This window comes from Hipposideros armiger, unplaced genomic scaffold, assembly GCF_001890085.2.
Source record: "Hipposideros armiger isolate ML-2016 unplaced genomic scaffold, ASM189008v1 scaffold_228, whole genome shotgun sequence".
NCBI classification, from domain to species: Eukaryota; Metazoa; Chordata; class Mammalia; order Chiroptera; family Hipposideridae; genus Hipposideros; species Hipposideros armiger.
Window position 1 is genome coordinate 1,683,205 of NW_017731578.1, and position 21,879 is coordinate 1,705,083.

The 21,879-nt window shown below is 46.6% G+C and overlaps 1 protein-coding gene across 10 annotated transcripts in view; it reads left to right on the forward strand.

The window, feature by feature from the left end:
* Positions 1 to 13,666, forward strand: part of PPFIA1 (PPFI scaffold protein A1) — an 88,613-nt gene extending 74,947 nt beyond the window's left edge. For 8 of the 10 annotated variants that reach the window (XM_019654713.1, XM_019654705.1, XM_019654709.1 and 5 more), the window contains 7 exons: positions 3,184 to 3,359; positions 3,449 to 3,546; positions 5,680 to 5,855; positions 6,529 to 6,597; positions 7,463 to 7,628; positions 11,294 to 11,363; positions 12,280 to 13,666. In XM_019654713.1, coding sequence (XP_019510258.1) covers positions 3,184 to 3,359; positions 3,449 to 3,546; positions 5,680 to 5,855; positions 6,529 to 6,597; positions 7,463 to 7,628; positions 11,294 to 11,352 — 744 coding nt within the window. In that variant the 3' untranslated portion in view covers positions 11,353 to 11,363; positions 12,280 to 13,666. The remainder of the gene's footprint in view (positions 1 to 3,183; positions 3,360 to 3,448; positions 3,547 to 5,679; positions 5,856 to 6,528; positions 6,598 to 7,462; positions 7,629 to 11,293; positions 11,364 to 12,279) is intronic. The other 2 variants (XM_019654714.1, XM_019654708.1) reach the window with 1 other exon arrangement.
* Positions 13,667 to 21,879: the final 8,213 nt, after the last annotated feature.

Below are 21,879 nucleotides of genomic sequence, written 5' to 3' on the forward strand. Positions count from 1 at the left end.
ACAGGGCTGAACAGGGCAGCCAGTCTCTGCCAGCGTCACATTTTAGAGTTAGAAAATGGAGTCGTAATCATTTCAACAGGGGGAAATTAGAGCCTGTGCCTGAGGCTGTCTCCTGTAGCCCATGAGAGCCCTGTCGCGTGCTTTTTTCAGAAGGCCTGTGATGGCAGCCCAGGAGATGTGGGTCTCCCTGGGATCCGTGAGCCCGGCCCTCCCAGGAGCTCACATTAGTGTGAATAGAGCAGAGAGTGAGGAAACACAAATGAGGAGGGTTCTGCTTCCATGAAATTTTGTGATTAGAAATTTCTTTGCATTTTGTGTCCATTTAAGGATATGTAATCAGCAAGCAAGAAGACAATATCAGATATTCATGCTGTAGGTATCAGGCCTACGAGATGAGAGGAGGGTTTGAAAGGGTGAAAACACACGATATTGTGATGATGCCCCCCAAAAAGGTTGCTGCTTTTCTCAGTCATGGTTGTTTGTTTAGAGCAAATAGTGAAACTTGTTTTTTTTTCCCCATTAGAATCTGAGCACTCTTGTTGGCGTTTGAGTCATTCCTTCCAGCTTGGTTGGTATAAATAATAAATTAGATTAGAGGCCATATTTTCAAGACAAGATGGTGGTAGTTGAGAGTTCCTGTTTCGAAGGACTCCATAATGTACAGAATTCCTGTGAATGTTGCTTCGTCTTCTTGCTTTCCTTTGATATGTATGTTTATACATATAATGTGCTTATTTCTGTTTCATTGTACAAAGCTTGTATCTATTCTGTTAGACTTATCCTTAAGGATTTCATGGGTTTTGATGACATTGTAAATGGTATTTTTAAAATATCAATTTCCAGTTCATTTCAGTGTTTGGAAATACAGTTCATTTTTTTATATCGACCTTGTATCCTGCAACTTTACTAAACTCACTTAAGTTCTGATACTGATTAGTAGATTTCATTTTCTACGTAGATCATCAGGTCATCCACAAATAAGGACAGTGTTTTTCTTTATCAATTCATGTGCTTTTGGTTTCGTTTTCTTGCCTTATTACATTGGCTGGGAGCTTCAGCACTGTTGAGTAAAAGTGCTAAGAGCAGACATCCTTACTTTGCTTCTGATCTTAGGGAGAAATACCTAGTTTTTGGCCATTAAGGATGGTGTCAGCATTCCATTGTTTGTTTGTAGGTGCCCTTTATCAGACTGAGGCAGTTTTCTTCCATTCCAAGAATGCTGAGATTTCTATAAATGAATGATGAATTTTGTTAAATGCCTTTTCCTCACCTTTTGAGATGATACTGTGGTTTTTCTTTTCAGTCTCGATATGGTGAATTTCATGGATTTCATCTCAAATGTTGACCCAAACTTATGTTCGTTCCTGAGAGAAATCCCACTTGTCATGATATATAATTCCTTTAATATATTATTGATTTGATTGACTAATGTTTTATAAGAAATTTTGCATCTGTGTCTGTGAGGGATATTGGTCTGTAGTTTTCTTGTAATACATTTGTCTGGTTTGGTATCAGACTGATGCTGGCCTTGTAGAATGAGTTAGGCATTTCTTCTTCACTGCTTTGGAATAGTTTGTTTAGAATTGCTATTTTTTTCCATAAACGTTTGGTTGGATTCACCAGTGAAGCCATTTAGGGTGATTTTATAGGTGAGAAGGTTTATAACTATAAATTAGAATTCTAATAGATTCAGGTTATCAGTTTCTTCCTGAGTGGCTTTTGTAGATAATGTCTTTCAAGAAATTTGCCCATTTTATCTAAGTTGCTTAAAAGTTGTTCACAGTTTTCCCTTATGACCCTTTCAATGTCTGTAGGATCGGTACTTCTGTCCCCTTTCATTCTTGATATTGGTAACGTCTTCTCTTTTTTCTGGATTACTCTGGTTAGTCAAATTTATTGATAGTTATGAAGAGCCAGATTTTAGCTTCATTGTTTTATTTTCTGTTATTTTTTTGGTTTCTGTTTCATTGGTTTCTGCTCCTTTTTAATTTATTTCTTCTCCTTGCTATAGATTTCATTTGCTCTTCTTTTTCAAGTTTTTTAACATAGAATCATAGATTATTGATTTGTGACCTTTCTCCATTTATAACATAAGCATTTAATACGATAAATTTCACTCAAAGCACTGTTTTAGCTGTGTCCCGCAATTTTTGAATATGTTGTGTTTCATTCATTCAACTAGAAATATTTTCTCATTTCCCTTGTAATTTCTTCTTTGACACGTGGGTTATTAGAAGTATGCTGATTTCCAAATATTTAGGAGTTTTCCAGATACCTTTTTAATATTGATTTCTAACTTAATTCTTTGAGATAAAAGAACATACTGGGTTGTCGGAAAAGTCATGATGCATTTTTGCAATGAAAAACAGAGAAAATAATTTGTATGATTTCAGCCTCTTTATGTATGTTGAGATTTGTCTGTCTTGGAGAATGTTCCATGCGTACTTGAAAAGGACGTATTCTGTTGTCGCGTGGCATGTTCTATAAAATTCAGGTCGGGCTGGTTGACAGTGTTGTTTAGAGCTCCCACCCCTCTGAGGTAGTTTATCTTGGCTTCCTTGTTCGATCAATTGTGACTTACTGAGAGGAGGGTTGAGGTCTTCTGACTATACTTGTGCGTCTGTTTCTCTTTTCAGTCCCATCAGTTGTCACTTTGTTTATCTCTTCTTTTAAAACTATGTTTTAATTCACTTTAACTGATTTTGAAATTAACAGATGTTTTGTTAAGGAAATTTGGAAAATGAAGTGTTAAAAGTAAAATTAAAACCAGCCAGAGATATTTTAATGAGTAGAGCTAGATTGATCCTTCAAACTTGTTCATGAGTCGTGGCCATTCTTTGGTGTTATATTATTATACATAAAACTATTTCAAAAAGATAATGTGTAGTCAGTGACAGCTTTATTGTGGTTTGGTAAATAGGTTAAATTTATAAACAATCAGTCACAGGTTTTTAAGAGTATAATTCCTTTTACATACAATTTTACTAGCAAATTTAAAAGATAGTTAATAAGAGAGCAGGTTATTTTGAAATTAGAATTAATAAACAGTGTTGTCATTAGTTAGTTTAGCCTTTGAGAATATATAATAGATTTGAAATCCAGTTTAAAGATTATTTAAACTGTTCTTGTGACCTCTCCCGTGGAGTTTTCTCTGCACTGATCACACCTCCTTACTGAAAGCAGACGCTGGCCTACGGGGACATGAACCACGAGTGGATCGGCAATGAGTGGCTGCCCAGCCTGGGCCTCCCGCAGTACCGCAGCTACTTCATGGAGTGTCTGGTGGATGCCCGGATGCTGGACCACCTGACCAAGAAAGACCTCCGAGGGCAGCTGAAAATGGTGGACAGTCTGCACAGGTAAAGCACTGCAAACACACCTCAATAGTTGGCTGAGACACCAGTGACTGCTGCCATCTCTAATATATATATATATTTTTTGTAAATAGAAACAGTTTCCAGTGCGGAATTATGTGCCTGCGAAGGTTAAATTATGATCGAAAAGAACTGGAAAGAAGAAGAGAAGAAAGCCAGAACGAAATAAAAGGCCAGTACATGATGTTGCTTGGTTCAGCATATGTCTGCTTCCCAGTGTATTTGCAGCCGCAGTGATTTCCTGTTTTTAAAAAAATGAGGAAAGGCTTTAAGTCAGCAGTTCTCAACCTGTGGGTCGCGACCCCTTTGGGGATCGAACGACCTTTCACAGGGGTCGCCTAAGACCATCAGAAAACAAAGAGATATTTACATTACGATTCATAACAGTAGCAAAATGACAGTTATAGAGTAGCAACGAAAATAATTTTATGGTCGGGGGTCACCACAACATGAGGAACTGTATTAAGGGGCCGTGGCATTAGGAAGGTTGAGAACCGCTGCTTTAAGTGGAGAAGACACGTCTGGTGTCGTCACGGAGGGGAGATCCTGGGTGGAATGAGTGCCGCTCAGGTCTTCCCGCATGGCCAGAGCTTGCACCTGTTTTCTTGTGCTCCCCCCAGTGTGTAGGCCGGCTGTGTCAGGTGAGCATTTCCCGACAGCGGCAGAGATTTCCTGTGGTGAGCTCATGGGCGCTGTGTCCCTGAGACGCGCCAGGCCCTACGCTGGCTCCCCGGCTGAAGTGTGAGGAGGATGGCTCTGGCCGTTCGTGCAGGGACTTTAGAAGCACAGACGGACATGGTGCGTCTGCTCCCGGGCTCACATGTCAGCGGGGCCTTGAAGATGGAGTGGGAGCTCCTTCCAGCGGGAGGCAGACAGAGGCCTTCCAGTTAGAACATGGGCGGGGTGTCAAAGGGCCTGGGCGTCAGCCGGAGACCAGGCTGCTCTCCGACGGGGACTTGCTCCCAGCACCTCCGAGTGACCAGGGAAGCAGGTTGCTTTGAAGTGAGGGGCCAGCGATCGAGCTTGACATCAAGTCTCCTAGAATCCTCAGAATACACAGAAACCCCACACAGTGGAGCGTTAAGACACCACTACTGCCTGGTAATAAGAGAGGACTTCCTGAACGACCCCAGGCACTTTCATAGGTTGATTCGTTTCGCTCTCACCGCAGCCTTGTAAGTGCCGCTTTCACCCCCAGCTTTTGCTAAGAAAGGGACGGAAGATGAAAATGCGGTTGGGGCGATGGCCCATTGGAAGGATAGCCTAGTCAGGCTCGAGTTACTGTGAGGCATGAGGAAAAGCGACAGCCACCGTTTACTGTGCGTGTGTGTGCGTGCATGTGTGTGCATGTATGTGCATGTGTGTGTGCACACACCCCTTTATCCGGAAAAGGATATTGGAAATTAAATTTGTAAATCTCATTTGTTTTCTGTGTCCACTTTAAATCTTTACAGTTGACAAAAGCTGTCTCTTTGAAAGTAATTGGTGGTCATCTGTTTGTATTTGACAGAGTGGCTATTTTTAGATCTCAACTAGAGCACACTTAATAGTTCATTGCTTTGCATAGTATAAGCTCTTCCCCCAAGTCTCTGGTATGCTGGAGAATATCTTTAAGTGTCCCTGTTTTTACAATGAGACGACGACAAAGGCCTCAATTACAGAGGCCTGTAATTCTGAGAATAATTCTGAGAATTGGAGAATGTTCCATGCGTACTTGAAAAGGACGTATTCTGTTGTGGCGTGGCATGTTCTATAAAATGTCAGGTCGGGCTGGTTGACTGTGTTGTTTAGAGCTCCCACCCCTCTGAGGTGGTTTATCTTGGCTTCCTTGTTCGATCGATTGTGACTTACTGAGAGGAGGGTTTGTGTTGAGTTGAGCGAGGTGGCCGAGCTGGTGCCCACCCTGTGACAGGAAGACAGTTTCTGGGGCCCTGAAGTCTGTGTGGACGTGCTGGCACCTGGAGGACATTCAGGTTCTTGTCTGTGTACTGCTTTCCGACCCCTGCACCCTCATCATTTCCTGTTCTCTAGACACCGAATGGACATCACTTCATTCCTTTCGGGCTCACTGGAAGAATGAGTCCTCATGGAAGGTTTCCGAGACTGGCCGAGGGCCGAGGCACCCATGTCTGAACGCAGCGGTGGTGTCTGTACCCTTAGTGCTGTGCCCCAGCTCTCGTGGAGACTGTCTGGTCAGGAACGGAAGGGCCAGGACCATCTAGGCCCCTTGACCTGTGTCACAGCGCGTGTGTGATGAAGGCAGCTTTCCGGAGCCACGTTTATCATTGTTTTTACTCACCTGCAGACGTGCTTGTTTGGAGCAACGATCGAGTGATTCGCTGGATCCTGTCGATCGGCCTTAAAGAGTATGCGAACAACCTGCTGGAGAGCGGCGTGCACGGCGCGCTCGTGGCCTTAGACGAGACCTTCGACTTCAACGCACTGGCACTGCTGTTACAGATCCCCACACAGAACACACAGGTAACACCCAGCCGGGCGGCCCTCCCGACGGACGCTGAGCTAGTGTCCCAGTGGAGACCAGACGTAGAGAAGCTCAGACAACCAGCAGTCTCTCTCCATTACTGAATCCGTGATCACGGTTCAAATCAGCAATGCTTCATTCTTTAGTAATTTGCCTGTCCTCTGTCCATTTTCTGTCGCAAACCTGAGAGTCTTGCATTAAACCAAACAAGGGGGAACTTCCGTTCAAGCACACATGCTCGTAAGAGTGACATAGTTCTTACGTGGAAAGAGAAACGCTCTTAGATCTGCCAGGTGGAGGTTTTATTCATTGTGTGTCTGTGGGTAATTGCCCTGTGTAACTCTTTTTGACTCATGGGCTCATTAGAGGATCAGGAAGTGTTTTATCCTACAGAAGAGTGTGTATCTTTTGCCAATGCCCCTGACTGCCCCGCCTTCACCAGCCCACACAGCACACTGAGCTGAATTTCCAAGAGACCGCGGATCGCTCGTTGCAGAAGCGTGTCCAGGGACTCCACTTTAAAACCTGGATTTAGAACACAGTCGCAGTTTAAGGCATTCACTGCTTTTCAAACAGGTTTATAGAAGTCTTGGTTTGAAGAACAGTTGTGATGTGCTGACAGCCTTCTGATTAGATTGATGAAAATGTCTGGCTGTTCTGTTCTGATTTCAGGCTCGTGCTGTCTTGGAAAGAGAGTTTAACAACCTTTTGGTCATGGGGACTGACAGACGGTTCGATGAAGTAAGCTTTTCAGCCTAACAATTTTGAAATTTCTATTAAGTGTAAATTATTTTGTCGTATTTGTATGAACTGTTTAGTCAGGTACCTCTTGTAAATGTGGCAATAATTTTACAAGTTACGCATTGGTCTTAAATTTTATTAACAAGTGAGCTATTAAAAAACTATTATTTTCAATAAGATTGGAGTTTTTTGTTGTTGTTGTTGAACTTTTGATAACCTTCAAAAGTGTTTTTCACATCATGAAACACTGGTTGCGGCCTGGGAATGGAGTCTGCCTGTAAGTTGTTTTGGGGATAGCTGGGTCTTTCCCCACCCAGAGTCTTGTGCTTTGGGGGAATACTTCAGAAGCATATTGAGAAGCACAAAATGTGACGTCCCCTTGTACAAAACCACGATTCATTTTATTCCCACACTGTCATTCATTATTCTCTTCATTGGATCTTAAGAAAGGTTGAGTTTGCCAAAGAGAATAGAAGACACTACAGAGACACTTGCTGGCTTGTCCCAGCATAAAACGGAATTAGTTACAGCTTGAGAACGATTTTTAATACAAATAAAGAATGTATTACATAGTAAGAAGGTGGTTTTTGAGAGATAAGAAGTGGAGTGAGGGAAGGAGCACCCCCCACGTGGCCCGGGAGCACCCCGTTTGCCCAGTTGCGGCCCCAGCATACGTGCTACCAGGCCTTTCGCTCTCAGAAGCCCCAGTGTGGTCAGTAAATCGCACAGTAACCAAGCACGGGGCTGCATGCATGTGAACAGGAAGGCAGCGGCAAGTTCAGGAGACGTTTTAAAGGACTTCTGACTTGACATTTTTGTCCTTTGTTTTAAAGTCAGTTTTGTGTTCTGCCCTTTAACTTACCAGGATGATGATAAAAGCTTTAGGAGAGCACCTTCTTGGAGGAAAAAGTTTAGACCAAAGGACGTTCGTGGCTTAGCTGCTGGGTCAGCAGAGACTCTCCCCGCAAACTTCCGGGTCACCTCCTCTCTGTCCTCACCCTCTATGCAGCCAAAGAAGATGCAGCTGGACGGTACGTGACGGTCAGGCCACCCGCCTTGTGTAGGCAGCACGAGCAGCTCTCTGGCTGGCACGTTGGTGATCATCTAGAATGGCCGATCTTGTGTTACGAGGCAGCTGAGTGCTATCGCATGCCCAGGTTTAAATGTTTTAAAATCAATCCTAACATCTGTTGATAAAAGGTTAACAATAATACAGATTTTTTTTTAAGTTCTTGTCTGGTTGAATATTCCTATTCTTCCAGCTAATGAAGGTAAGCACTGTGTGTTTTCACAGCGTCGGATTGACCCCCGACTTGTAAAGGGGTGGCGGGGTGTGCGCGTGCGCCAGGCGGCCCTAGGAAGCAGCTTTCACACCACATCACTTAGCCCCGGGACCGCTCCCCACACTGCAAAGGTCACTCAGTCCGTTTGAAACGACACGATTTCCACCTCTGTGAGCTCCGCCTTTCCTTTCTTCCCTCTGTCCCTGCTGTGATTTGTCCCTGTCGCTTGCTCTGTGTTACAAAGGGAAAGGGATGGAGAGAAGCAAAGAGGCGATGCTGGGAGTCCTCACTGGAGGGCAGCCGGTCCTGCCGGCTGTGCCAGCTCTGCCGTAGCGGCTTCACGTGTGACTCTCCCTTGACAACCACAGTGCTTTGAGTACATCGCTAGTTAAGAGTCAGCCGTGGGTGACTGACCTCTGCGCTCCGAGCGTCCCCACCTAGAAGGTGCCAGCCTCAAGTGCTGCACCTCAGCTCCTGTCTGTGACGTGGCGGTCCTGTTTCCTCACCGGCTGCCTGTGGTGGCCCAGGAGTCATCCCCACAAGCTCTTACTTAGAAGGCGCGTCACGTGTCTCCGTGCGTGTTAGCTGGGACGGGTCATTATGATGGCACTCCAGTTACCAATGACTTTCTTCTTCCCTGACGTAGTCGGGCACGCTATAGGAAAGGGAGCGGTTTTTAAATTGTACTGATGCGGTGTTTACTAGCTTTCTAGTTATTAGCCCTTCCCATAAGCAGGCTTATAAGTTTTGCCCTCACTTGTCTATGTAAAAATCAGAGACAGTCATTTATACAAAGCCTTTGCCAAGCTGGAGACCTAATGAGGATGGCTTACAAGTCAGCATTTTTATTAAAAAGCCACATCTGCCTGCCAGAGTTTAATCATATGTTTAATGGGAGGAAAAGCCAGTAACCTTTTTTTTTTTTTTTGAAGGAACTGATAATATCTTTTTTTGAGTGTTTTGCCGTAGGCCAAACATTTTATGTACACTTACCAAATTTATGCTTTACAATAAAGTGAGTTAAGTTATTATTTTTGCCATTTTTTCAGGCAAGATAATTGAAAGTTCATAGAGGTTACAGAACTTGCTTAGGGTTGTTGACTTAAGAAATGTACAGGGCCGGCCGGGTGGTGTGTTCGTTAGGAGCTGGCTTGGGACACCAGAGGGCCCCGGTTCAGATCCCACATATGAGGGCCAATGACACTGCCCTCTACAGCTAAGATGCTGAACAACAGCTCAACCTGGAGCTGGGCTGCCATGAGTTGCTGGTGACGGTACAGGCTGCAGTGCGTTGCCATGGGCTACCGTGTGTAGCCAGCAGCCGCTGTGAGCGGCTGTCCAGGAGCCGGCGACTGATCTGCCTCGCCCAGGAAGAGCGCAATGATGGTGCCAACTTGGGCCAGTGAAGCAACGTCCTCCACAACTAGACTGAAGAACAAAATGACAGCAACTTGTCTGTTCCCCTTCCCCCAATTCCCCAGCCCTGTTCCCATCCCCCAATTCCCCAATAAAAATCTTTAAAACAAAAAAAATAAACGTCCAAACCTGTAGAGAATTTTTGAGCCAAATTGAGGACAATTGCCAGGAAGCAAAAAAGATTGAGAAAATGCTCTGGAGAATGGCAGTTCTGTAGCTTATTTTATTTATTTTTTTTTCTGGGTTTTTTTCTTAATTAAATTTATTGGGGTGACAATGATTAGTAAAATTACATAGATTTCAAGTGTACAATTTTTTCTTTTACCTTGCTTTGTGTATTAGTTTTTTTTGTTTTTAAATTAGTTTCAGGTGTACAACACAGTGCAATAGTTACACTTTTTACCCCTGAAAGTGACAACCGCCCTCCCCCGCCAGAAAAAGTAGCATTTTTCTTTTAAGGAGCATGCAGAAAATTTCTTACAAATTTTAACTGTAATTTGGCCTTCAACTTATTAGATAACCTGAGTGCTTTCTTACTTCCTCATAGCTTCATTCCTATTTTCCTCATTCCAAATCACTTTTTCCTGTTAAATATTAACAGCACATTGAGATTCGAGTTTAGGTAAATTAAAACTAATGCTAGAAAAGGGCATACGGAGCATGTTATATGGAAGGTAACTTCCCGGATGATATTATAACTGAGGCATAAACCTGGTAAAATGGTTTGTTTTAATGGCTTTTTTTTTTTTTTAATTGGAGAATTGGGGTAAGGGGAACAGACAAGTTGCTATCGTTTTGTTCTTCAGTCTAGTTGTGGAGGACGTTGCTTCACTGGCCCAAGAAGGCACCATCATTGTGCTCTTCCTGGGCGAGGCAGATCAGTTGCCAGCTTCTGGTCGGCTGCTCATGGCGGCTGCTGGCTGCTCATACTGGCTGCTGGCTACACACGGTAGCCCATGGCAACCCACTGTAGCAGGGACTGCAGCCCACGCCGTCGCCGGTGACCCATGGCAGCCCAGCTCCAGGTCGAGCTGTTGTTCAGCATCTTAGCTGTAGAGGGCAGTGTCACTGGCCCTCATATGTGGGATCTGAACCAGGGCCCTCTGGCATCCCAAGTCAGTTCTTAACCATCGCGCCACTCTGTTGGCCCTTAATGGCTTTTTGAATAAGGGAGTGTAAGATAAATTGCAGCAGGATTCCTGGGCTCTTAGAACCAGGAAGATTTATAAAGCTTACCATTCTCCCCAGCAGCACCAGCTGTCTTTTAACATCCTTTCTGCAACCACGACAGAATATTCATAAAATGTGTTCCTGCTGTAAAACAGGAAATGTGTAACTGGGAACAGTGAATATCTGCTACAGATCTTCTTAAATGTCTTAACCTAGTTTGCAAGGAGGAATTGGGGCGCATCTAGTGGGCCCTGCGCTGTGTTTCTTAACCAAAGGAAGTCAGTAGCACACGTTTCCAGGAGAAACTGAGGCTGAGCTTGGGTTTTCTTAGATGTCACTGTCCTCTAGCCACCCCCTGAAGCCATGCCCCGGGGGCCCTTACACTGCCAGGGAGGTATCCCCGCTTCCCTTAGTGGGCTGGTGCCTGCTCACATGACTGCTGGGTTTTCCATGCGACCATTCCTGCAGGTACAATATTTCGGACTGAAAGTGCTCTGTTCATCCAGAGTTTATCACGTTAAGTAGGCGTCGTGTATGTAAATGTACGTCACGAAATTGTTATTATATCTGTTGTGTCATTGCTCTTTTGGAATGAACTTCCGGTGACTCCCAGGGCTTCTGGGAGATGAAGAGACACTTGGTGCCACCCCACTTGGTGCCACTTAGATTTTCTGTCTGGCTCGTCCCCTCCCGCTCTAGACGTTCCCCTTGGAGCCCTCAGTAGGTGCTGTTGTAGGTGTGAAAATGTGTGTGTGCGCCTGTGCCCTGGTGTGACTTCTGAGACTAACCGCATGCTGTGTTTGCACGCCTCCTGGGTGTCGGAACAGGCAACCTGTCAGGAACGCAGAGGTTGGATTCTGCTACAGTCAGGACTTACTCCTGCTGAGGCCGCCTGTGGTGAGTAGGAAGATGGCGGTCCCTGGCGTGTCACGGGCGACGGGCACGTGCGCTGCAGGCTTTGAGCCGGGAGCCCGCAGTGGTTAGCTCAGGGCCTAGAAACTGCAGACACGCCAGCCTTTCCGCACCCGTTAGGGTGATTTTGCTGTGCTGGGTGCTTCCAGTTTATCCTACAGAGGTTAGTGTGGCCTCAGATTTAAGGAGAAAACATGGATTTCCACTTTGTCCTTAAACCTAAAACTGCCACCTCATTATAATTGTCCGTCATGTCCTTTCGGGGGTGGGGAGGCAGGAAAGCAGAACTCGGCAGGAGAGAACACGAACTCAGCTCCGAGCTGGCTGCCCCGGAGTTAAGATCAGCAGGCAAGCCCCTCTGCTTTGACAGGTGTATGGGCACTGGTGTGATTCCCTAGTGGGCGCGGTGTTGCTGGCTTTGTGTAAACACACATTCTGGGGTGAGAAGCCCTCAGGTACGGAGCTTCGTGAGGCTGTGCCATCATGTGACACTAATAACCTTGCAGCTGAGAGATTGGCTTTTAAACACAAAACTGCATTGCCATCCCAGGGATCATGGCCTGAGGGACCCAGCCCCGCCTTGGAGGTGGCGGTGGGGGTCCCTGGGCAGGAGCGCAATTCTGCTCAGCTCAGTTTTCAGACCTCAGCCAGAACCTTTGAGTGGTTTCATCATCTTTTTTTTTTTTAGTTGACTTTTAGACGTAGGCCAAAATGAAGTCAGTGAAGGCATTCTCTCCTTGATATGCACAGTCCTTGATGTTTATTCTAATTTCTCAAAGTGACTGAACTGAGGCGTCAGGGAGGCGGGGGTGCCTGCGGTGGAGTGGGAGGACATGGAGTGGGCACACCAGCCTGGGCGGCGAGGCTCACACCTGCTCTTTTGTCTGTCTTTATTTTCTAGTTTACCCACACTACTTCTACCGGTGATTCTGCAGCGCTGTGAATCCAGCAAAGACTGCATTTTAGAATTCAACGGAATCTTTAATTGTTAATACTTGTTATATGGACCCTGAGATATTTTATTACAGAGTTTTTAATTAGTGAAAAATTCATGAATACCATAGAGAAAATATTTTAGAATTTAATGTTTCTTATATTTATGTAAACTTATGCCTTCATTTATATAGTTACTTACTTTTTCATGTATATCCAGGCTATAAATATCCTTTGAAATCAATTCATGTTCTTATATCTAATTTTAGTCTTTGAAATGAATGTACTGTAATGCTTGTATGTATAAATCCTATGAACAAATATAGGGCTTTTGTAAATTATGCATTTATTGTAATTATCATTGTTTAATTTTGTAATAATAAACCATGACAGAGAAAAGGATGTTACTGCGTTTGTAAAATCATCGTGACGCAGTGATCATCCTTTACAAACGTCCCCTAGCTCACTACAATCACTTTTAAATAAGCAGACCTAATGTCAGGCAATTATTGTTGTATTTTAATGACTAACCGTACGTACTTTTTCTAGCAAGCAATGCTTGCTTCTGCAGTGTGAACAGATTAAAAATACCTGGTGTTAGCTATCAGCCTCTAAGAAAATTGGGACTGACAGGACTAGCAGAACACTATGAAAACTTCCGAGGACCTGTTAACGCTTTCAGAGCCTCGTCTCCGCGGACGTTGCTGGTCGTCAGTGACTGGCAGAAGCCATGAGCTGGGGATCGGCTCAGCCGGAAGAGAAAGGCTCGGGTGGGGGGCCTGGGGCCGGCTGCCGCGCTCTCCCCTGGGAAGCAGGATCGCAGGGCGCCCACACAACCACTCAGAGGACCAATCGCGGGCGCCGTGCTCTCATTGCAAAGCCGGTGGTGCCGAGGAGACGGCGGCGAGGGAGCCTGAAAATAATGTCGTACGACTCTAACAAAGGCCTTATTTTTCTTATGTCAATCATCTTTTTACATTTGTTTGTAAACATGTTTAAAGACTGGACCTAGTCTTACATTTTTAGATTTTGATGATTAGCCATTTCGGATTGTCTGAGTAGCCAGCGTAACTGTTACCTTTTACGTGGCGTATTAAAACGCCGGCAGGAAATGTGTTCAGATCAAGGTGCGTTATTTATTATGCAGCCGCTGTGCAGGTGGGTGGCATGTTGTCACGTTTGGTTTCTGCTTTCGATTTGTACGAGTCACTGTTTCCGTTCTGTTTTTCTATTAATCTTTTGTGAACTTCCTGATTATGTAACAAAGTATGTACAGTCTACTTTTGAACTCTTTTTATCACAGTGTTATTTATTGCTTTCTCTCAATAAAGTGCTGAAGCATTTCCCACTGCCAATAACGAACCCGAGAGTAAGCTGTAGCCCCGTTGCAAGTCTCCTGCCGCTGTGCTGGGTCGGGCTCTAGGACCCCGAGTGGCGGCATGTCACCAGGCGAACATTGTGTTCTAGAAGTCAGCTTAGAGAACCAAGTGGCTGGAGGATGGAGGCATAGGGCCAGGTGTCATTCAAAGGCGGCCGAAGGGCCGGCCGAGTGGCTCAGTTGGTTAAGAGCTCGCTCAAGAGTTTGAGCTCTGAGCAACAGCGGTTCGAGTCCAGCCCGAGATGAGCAGCCGCTGACCTGCCAACAGGTAGCAAGATGGCTCAGCTTAAAAACAAAAAACAAAAACAAAGGCGGGCCGGGTAGTTCCTGCCCTCGGTTCTGGAGGCCCAGACACTCTGCCTCATCAATACCTATGGGGAACCGGGCCCTGGGAGAACCAGAGGCCCAGGAGGCAACTGATGGTCAAGCAGAAGTGGAAATGTGTAGGCTCGTGTAAACAGGGGGCCCTTGATCCGGGGCTCAAATGGGGTGGGGGCGGGGAAGAGAACCTGTGTGTGAGCGTACACACGCGTGTGCGCGTGCATGTGCTGTTTCTCAGCTTCCTCTCGTGCTGCCCTCCCCACGTGGTCACAAGGCGGCACCCTGAGCTGTGGCCTCCCATTTTCTTGGCGCCTGGGAACCAGGGAACCTGCTTCTCCGATAGCTCAAACCAAGTCCTGAGTCACATAGCAGTCCAGCTGGCACAGGGGAGGAACATGCCAGGTGGCTCAGGCAGGCGGCCAGGGCCCACCCAGACACGCCTGGGGAGCCCACACGAGTGGGTGGCAGCTCAGATGGCCTCTGTGGGCAGCACCTCCAACCCTCAGCCTGCTGGATAGCGTTTTCCTCCCTCCCCACAGTGTCATCAGGTCTGGGAACACACAAAGCTGGTGGCTGACACACACCCCCATCCCCTACCCCTCAACAAGGCCGTGTTGGGTGGCAGTGCTGCGGTCACCTCAGTTTTCATGTTTCTGTGTGTCCCTCCAGGGCTGACGGACTCCTCTGAATGATGCATGTTTTCTGTACGTGGATTAACACATTCTGGCTCGTTTCTGTGAGGGCTTAGCTCCCAGGTAACCATTTTCCTGTCTAGGATCTGTGCTCACGGGTCTTCCAGTTTGATGCAGCGGTGGCCATATTTTCTGCATTTCCTAGTTCTTGGGGTTAACAAGCGTGAGAGTTGAAGCACTGGAGTGCGTCCTTGCTTTCTTGTGCCTGACCAATCCCAGGCAAGCCGAGGGCATCTTACAGCCCCTGGAAACAAGCCAAGTTATCACTGATTCATTAACTCGCAGCCATTTCCCCAAAACTTGGTTTATGCCTTTTGAAAAGGTCAGTGGAGAAATACCCAGGGGAAGTGGTGAGATGTTTCCGTAGTGTTGCTTTTCTGAGAACACTCGTTAGCCGTCCCTCAGGTCTGCTCGGCTCACACTGAACGTCCCAGGACTTGCCCGAGCAGGGAGGGGACAGGTGTGGGGACAGGGAAGACTATCTTGCCTCTTCCCTTCATTAAAAATTCCGCTACAGCTACTGTATCTTCAGAATTGCGGCCCTTAGCTTCCTCGAGTCGTTTCACATCATGCACTTTCAGGTAATTGTAGGGTTTGGGTTTCGTTCTTTGCTTTCTCTACCCAAGTCCTGTCTTCCTGTTCCTTGGCGAATGGGTAGGTGGATATCCAGCTGCTAGCATCTCCCGACAGACACACGGGTTGATGCACTTCTAAATACCACAGGTACTTTTGTTTGTTGTGTGTCCTTAGCTTCATCCCTGGGTGAGGCCGAATGGCCAGTGGTGACTCTGCTATCTCGTGCCCTTGACTCTGGTGCATTTTTGCAAGTCCTGCTGTTGGAGGCCAGCGCTTCGTGCCTGGCGCCCGGGCCGGTGGAAAGAAGGCGGGGTTCCTCAGGAGGCTCTGGGAGGAGCCAGCTGCCTGTCCAGCTTTCACGGTTGCTGGCTTCCTGGCTCTGGCCCGTCCCTCCAATCTCTGTCTCCGTCTGCACGAGGCCTCTCCTCTCTGTGTCTTTCTTACCTTCTGTCTCATAACACTGGTCATCGGCCCACCCACTAATCCAGGATGGCGTCATCGCTAGGTTCTTCACTTAATGATATCTACAAAGACCCCTTTTCCAAAAACAGAGTCCCATTCACTGGTCCCACGGAGTTGGACGTTGATACACCTTTTGGGGCCACCACTCACCCTAGGACACCACTACACTCTGCTTCTAGAGAAGACGTGCCCCGCCCTGGAGATAACAGGGCAGTACAATGGTCCCTACCCCAGAGGGACCCACCCTGTAGTGGGACCAGGACTCCCAATGTCACAATAAGGGCGCTGACACCCGGGAGCATGGGAGCCCGTGCCTGTGCTGGGATCTGTGGGAAAAGGGGTGTTCCAGACCCATTCTCAGTGACACCCATGGGTGGGGGCAGTGGCAGACGTTTTAAAATAAGATGCCCCTTGCATGCAAACGGGTTTGACTCCTAGGATGTCATTAAACGTGAGTGTACAGAGCACCACCTAGCAGGTGGGGGGGTGGGGAGGGGGAGCTGCTCTTTTGAAAAGCAATCCAACCATTGCTTACTGAGGCCCCAGGCAGTGGAGGTGCTGGCGGACAGATAAGACAAATGACCCCACCCTTCTAGTAAGGACGCACTGGTAACTGCCCACCTAGGGTGTGGCCAGGAATTCCAGCTCCTGCATTGCAGTGGGGCTGCAGTGCAGTGAGGGATGCCTGAGGATTTTGTCCCTGTTCAGGGTCGCACTCCCCGCCTACTACGAAGAGGACCAGTGTCCTGCGCCCAGATGGCTTCAGGGGACCCAGTGCACATCAGCCTGTTAGACGTTACCCTTACTCTTCCATGTTATCACCCCGGGCAGTCACTCCTGTGATGACTCCCGAGCAGTTTAAATACAAGGTATGACCAAACTACGGTGAATGTTTAAATAAAAAATTATTACAGTAAAAGACACACTGCCATTAACCCCCCTCAAAATACTCCCCTTTGCTTCGAACACACTTAGCCCATCCTTCTTGCCACTTTCTGAAGCAGTTCTGGAAGTCCTTTTGTGAGTGTCTTTAGGTGCGCTGTCGTGGCTGCCTTGATGTCCTGAATTGATTTAAAACATTTACCTTTCGGGTTGGCTGAGTGGCCCAGCTGGTTAAGAGCTTGCTCAAGAGTTTGAGCTCTGAGCAACAGCGGTTCGATGCCTGGCCTGAGCTGAGCTGCTGCTGAGCTGCCAACAAGTGGCAGGATGGCTCATCTAAAAAAAAAAAAAAAGCCTCTCTGAAAACCTTTACCTTTCATGGTCATTTTGACTTTGGGGAAGAGCCAGAAGTCGCACGGTGCCAGATCCGGTGAATAAGGTGGATGAGGACACACCGTAATGTTTTTATTGGACAGAAATTGCTGTACCAGAAGCGCTGTGTGACATGGAGCGTTGTCATGATGGAGGATGAAGTAAAGACACGAAAGGGGACTTCCAGAAATGCTCCTGCCATTCAACTGTGGGTGCCAGACATGTAAGTGAAGAAGCCACGTTGCACTTTCCAGTCCCAGCAGACGTGGTGGGGAGAAGTGAGATGCCGACCCAACAGGCAGAACCAGGCGCGGTCAGCTTGCCCCAGCCGTGGGCCACCATTTGAGATACCACCGCTGAGGCTCCATTGGAAACAAAGACGGGCCATGTCTGCTGTGCCCTGTACAGACCTCTGACCCATGAAACGGTCAGCACGATGAAATGGTGGGGCTTTTCACCACGGATGTTTGGGGAGGTTTATTACACAGCAATAGATAATTGGAGCTCTTAAGCAGGGAATGTATTCTGTCGTCTTCTTGTTTTTTAGGCTGTTTTTCCCCCCCAGCAAGTTGGTTTCACAATCCACTAAAAGATCACCATCTGCCCTGGCTTCTTATCCGTTGCTATGTATATAAAACTCCACTCTGAGATTTAATGGTCAAAAACAACAATGATTTATTGTTTTTTCTCTCCGGGGGGTGAGTTAGCAACCTGGATGGTTCTCCTGGTCTTTCTTGGAATCGCTTGTGTGATGACACTCACCAGAGGATTCCGTTGGGGCTGGAAGGTCTGAGGTAGCCTCAGTTACATGCCTGCCACTGTTGGCAGGGGGCCTCAGTTCTCTTTCCTCTCACACTCCAGGAGACTAGACGGGGCTTCTTCACAGTGCCAGAGCCTCAGCTTTCAAGGGAGCAGCGTCAGAAGCTGTGGGGTTGATCTTAACAGGCAGACTCCAGAACTCCCACAGTGTCATGCCTGCGGCATCTTATTGACCAGAGCAACTCACAAGGCCAGCCCAGATTCAAGAGGATGGAGAAATAGACCCCAGTCACTTCTTTATGGGAGAAACAGCTATGTCACTGCTATGGACTGAGCGTGTGTGTCCCGCCCAAATTCATATGTTGAAACCTAATGCCCAATGTGATAATATTAAGGGGTGGGGCCTTTGGGGGTGCTCAGGTCCTGAGGGCAGGGACCTCATGGATGGAATTCAGGTTCTTATAGAACGCCCCGCCCTGCCCCCCCGCCCACCCACACACACACACACACCACGGGAGGACACAATGAAAAGTTGGCCATCTGTGAACCGGAAGGCCAGACACTGAATCTGCCGACACCTTATCTCAGACTTCCAGTCTCTAGAACTGTGAGAAATACATTTCTGTTGTGTACAAGCCATCTAGTCTATGTATTATAGGAGCCTGAACTGACCAGGATGGTCACATACCACAGAGGCGTGGACGCGGGCGAATGGTCCACTGAGGCCTGTAGCAGTCAGCTCGCTCTGCCACAACATAACACAGACTGGTGACCTAAGAAAACAGACATTTCCTCACAGTCCTGGAGGCTGGAAATTCCCGGATCCAGGTGTGGGCAGGGCTGGTTTCTCCTGAGGCCTCTTCCTGGCGTGCAGGCGGCTGTCTCCTCCCTGTGTCTTCCCTGTGTCTTTCCTCTGTGCATGCACATTTCTGGTGACCCTTCCTCTTCTTATAAGGACACTGGTCCTATTGGATCAGGGCCCCACTCTTAGGACCTAATTTAACTTTTATCACCTCCGTAAAGGCCCCGTCTCCAAATACAGTCACATTCTGAGGTCCTGGGGGTCAGGGACACAATTCAGTCTGTGACGATTATCATGGCGATCTATGACACACTGCAGGAAACACCGTTTATCCCATTTCAGGTTGACAGTTATTTTCTCCTGGATATGAGTCCATGCTCTTCTGATACCCAGTGGGCATAGGGCAAGTCTGCAGTGAGGCTTACCATCTTCATTCTTTTGCAGACCATCTGTCTATCCACTCTGGTGGCTTTTATGACTTTCCTTGAGAGTTTGCAGTTTTACTCGAATGTTTCTAGGTGTAGTTTCAGCTTTATTTATCATCCTGGGCATTGGAGAGCACTTGGGGCGTGCACTCCTCTTTCTTTGATTACGGAAATTTCTCATCTGTCACTTCCCTCAGTTATCACTTCTCCATTCTATCATTCTCTGCTCTTGGAACTCTGTTCCGTACAGATTGTAGATTCTCAGTCTTCCATGTGATGTACATGCTGTGTTGTATTTTTCTTTTTTTTTTTTTTTGCTTTGAATCTGTTCTTTATTCTGTGCTATCCTTTGGTAATAGCTTCCAAATCACCCATTTCCTCTGTAACCATGCAAATCTAGAGTTAACATACTCTTATCACATTTTTTCATTTCAATAACCACGTTTTCCATATTGTATTAGTCAGCTCAGGCTGCTGTAACAAAACAACGCACAGGAACTGATTTCCCACGATCCTGGAGGCTGAGAGGTCGAAGGTGCCGCCGATTGGGTTCCCTTGCGAGGGCTCCGTTTCAGGCTTGCAGACGGCCACCTTCTTGCTGTGACTTCACATGGAGAGAGGAAGCAAGCTCTCTGGTGACTCTTATAAGGGTGCAAATCTCAGCATGGAGGCCCCACCCTTGTGACTTCATCTAAACCTAGTTACCCAAAGGCCCCACTTCCAAATACCATCACACTGAAGGCTAGTGCTTCAACATATGAATGGGGAACAGGATTGAGTCCACAGCACATGTGTGCGACTTTAAATGATTTTTCATAACTCCCGGTTTTTGTTTATTAATTTTGATTTTATTTTATAAATGTTCCTTGTCAAAACATGAATACAGTAATACCTTGGTTTGCGAGCATAATTCGTTCCAGAAACAAACTACTCATATTGCAAGACATCACTCGTTTGCCACGTTAAAATGTATTAGAAATGTTTGCTTATCTTGTGGAACACTTGCAAAACAAGTTACTCTCAACCCAAGGTTTTACTGTATTTTAAAATCATATCCACTTATTCTACAACTTAAAATTCAACTTTAAGAATTCACGTTCCCATCGTTCATTGTATTGGCTTTCTTATTTAATGCTAGTTCTTATTATAGAATTTGCTTTGGATTTTATATTGTAGGTTCATTTTAAGTGGAAAGTATTCTGTTTTGCTTTTTCTCTTCCTCCCTTGGTGTGTGTGATGGAGCCTGTCTCCCGTCTCCACGAAGCCTCAGTGATGTCCCATTGGACCAGGTTTGTGCTGATTGGTTGAGGCCTGGGTTGTGGACAGTGCCTTGGAGGCTAGACGAAGCTCCTTCCACAAGTTGTACTGGAGGTGGGGGACCTTGGGGGCAGAACTGAGGTATCCACAATTTTCCAAGTGAAAGAGGGTGCTCTGAATAATTGATCCCAGGCCACAGGTGTGGGTCCCAACAGGTCTCAGCAACTTGTGTGGCTTCAGGTAGGGCACCCGGTGTCTCTGATCTCCTTCTCGTCTTAAGTAAAATAGAGAAAGCTTGCCAGACTTGCCAGAGCTTTCTCTTCCTGTTACTGCCAACTAATGGCCAACACTTAACTGGGCACTTCTGCGTGCCAGGCCCTGGGCTAACCAAACGACATGCGGTCTTCATATTACAACTCGAGGCTGCAGGTGCTAGCTGCACAGATAGCAAAGCTGATGCACGGACAGGCAGTGTGACTGTCCACTGTCACAGCTAGGAGGCAGTGGAGCTGGGCTTTTCAGTCACGCCCTCAGCCTCCAGAGCCTTGGTGCACAGCACCTGTTCCTGTCCTCAGGTGGTGAGTCAAGTCCTCTATGGAAGATGTCACCGAAAGCGAGTCTTCCCTTATGCTTGGCTGCACACATCACTGTACTGTCTGTAATAATGATGGATGTAAAATACTTAAGTTCTTCCTGTCTGACCTTGTGTTCCCCGTGCAGACCCCAATCTTTCCCACCTCTGTGCATTTGCTTGAATTTCTCCCTCTTCCTGGGACCATCATCCTACCTTTTATGTCCTTACCCTGCTTACTCTTTTTTTTTTTAAAGAAATTTTATTGGGGAACAGTGTGTTTTTCCAGGACCCATCAGCTCCAAGTCAACCTAGTTGTGGAAGGCGCAGCTCCTTGGCCCATGTGGGAATCAAACCGGCAACCTTGGTGTTATGAACCTGCACTCTAACCATCTGAGCTAACTGGCCGCCCCCTTACTCTGCTTACTTTTAAAACCCCAGATGAAAAGCCTTCTCTCCGGCATCACTTCAAGGACCTCACCTTGATGTGTCACAGGCCCCTCAATGTTCCAGGTCCAAAACTGTATTCTCACTCTCCCCTCAATCTTAGTGCTTCTCCTGCTTCCAATTTTCCTTGTCTGAGAAGCTACTCAGATGCTAGGAGTCATCCTTTTGTAAGGAAAAAATTCAGACTTTAGAATGGTAAAAGTGGTTTTTGAACATTCCTTCAAGAACGCTGGGGCCTCCGGTAACCCACTGAGTCTATGGGATGTGTGCCTTTGTTTCCGCCTAGACTATTTCATACCTCTGTAGAGGTAGCAGCCAACCTGTAGAAAACAGACAGTAATGCAAATAATTCTTGTCCATAGACATGCAAATTAGCTGGGTTTAGTGAAATACAATGGACTGTTGCCCTTGGGGTAGACCAGTTTTTGCAGATTTCAGCAAAATTTTTTGACTTCCTTTGAACAAGTTGTAACACCGTATTACTTCCCTCATTATTACAAGGTCTGATAATGAAGTTCGTGAACTCATTCTAGAAAAAGTGGTGCCTACCTCATTGCTGAATGTCACTATGGTCACCTTTGAAGTACTCCCTCCCCTTGGGAAGCTATGCACCGACGCCAGCACCTA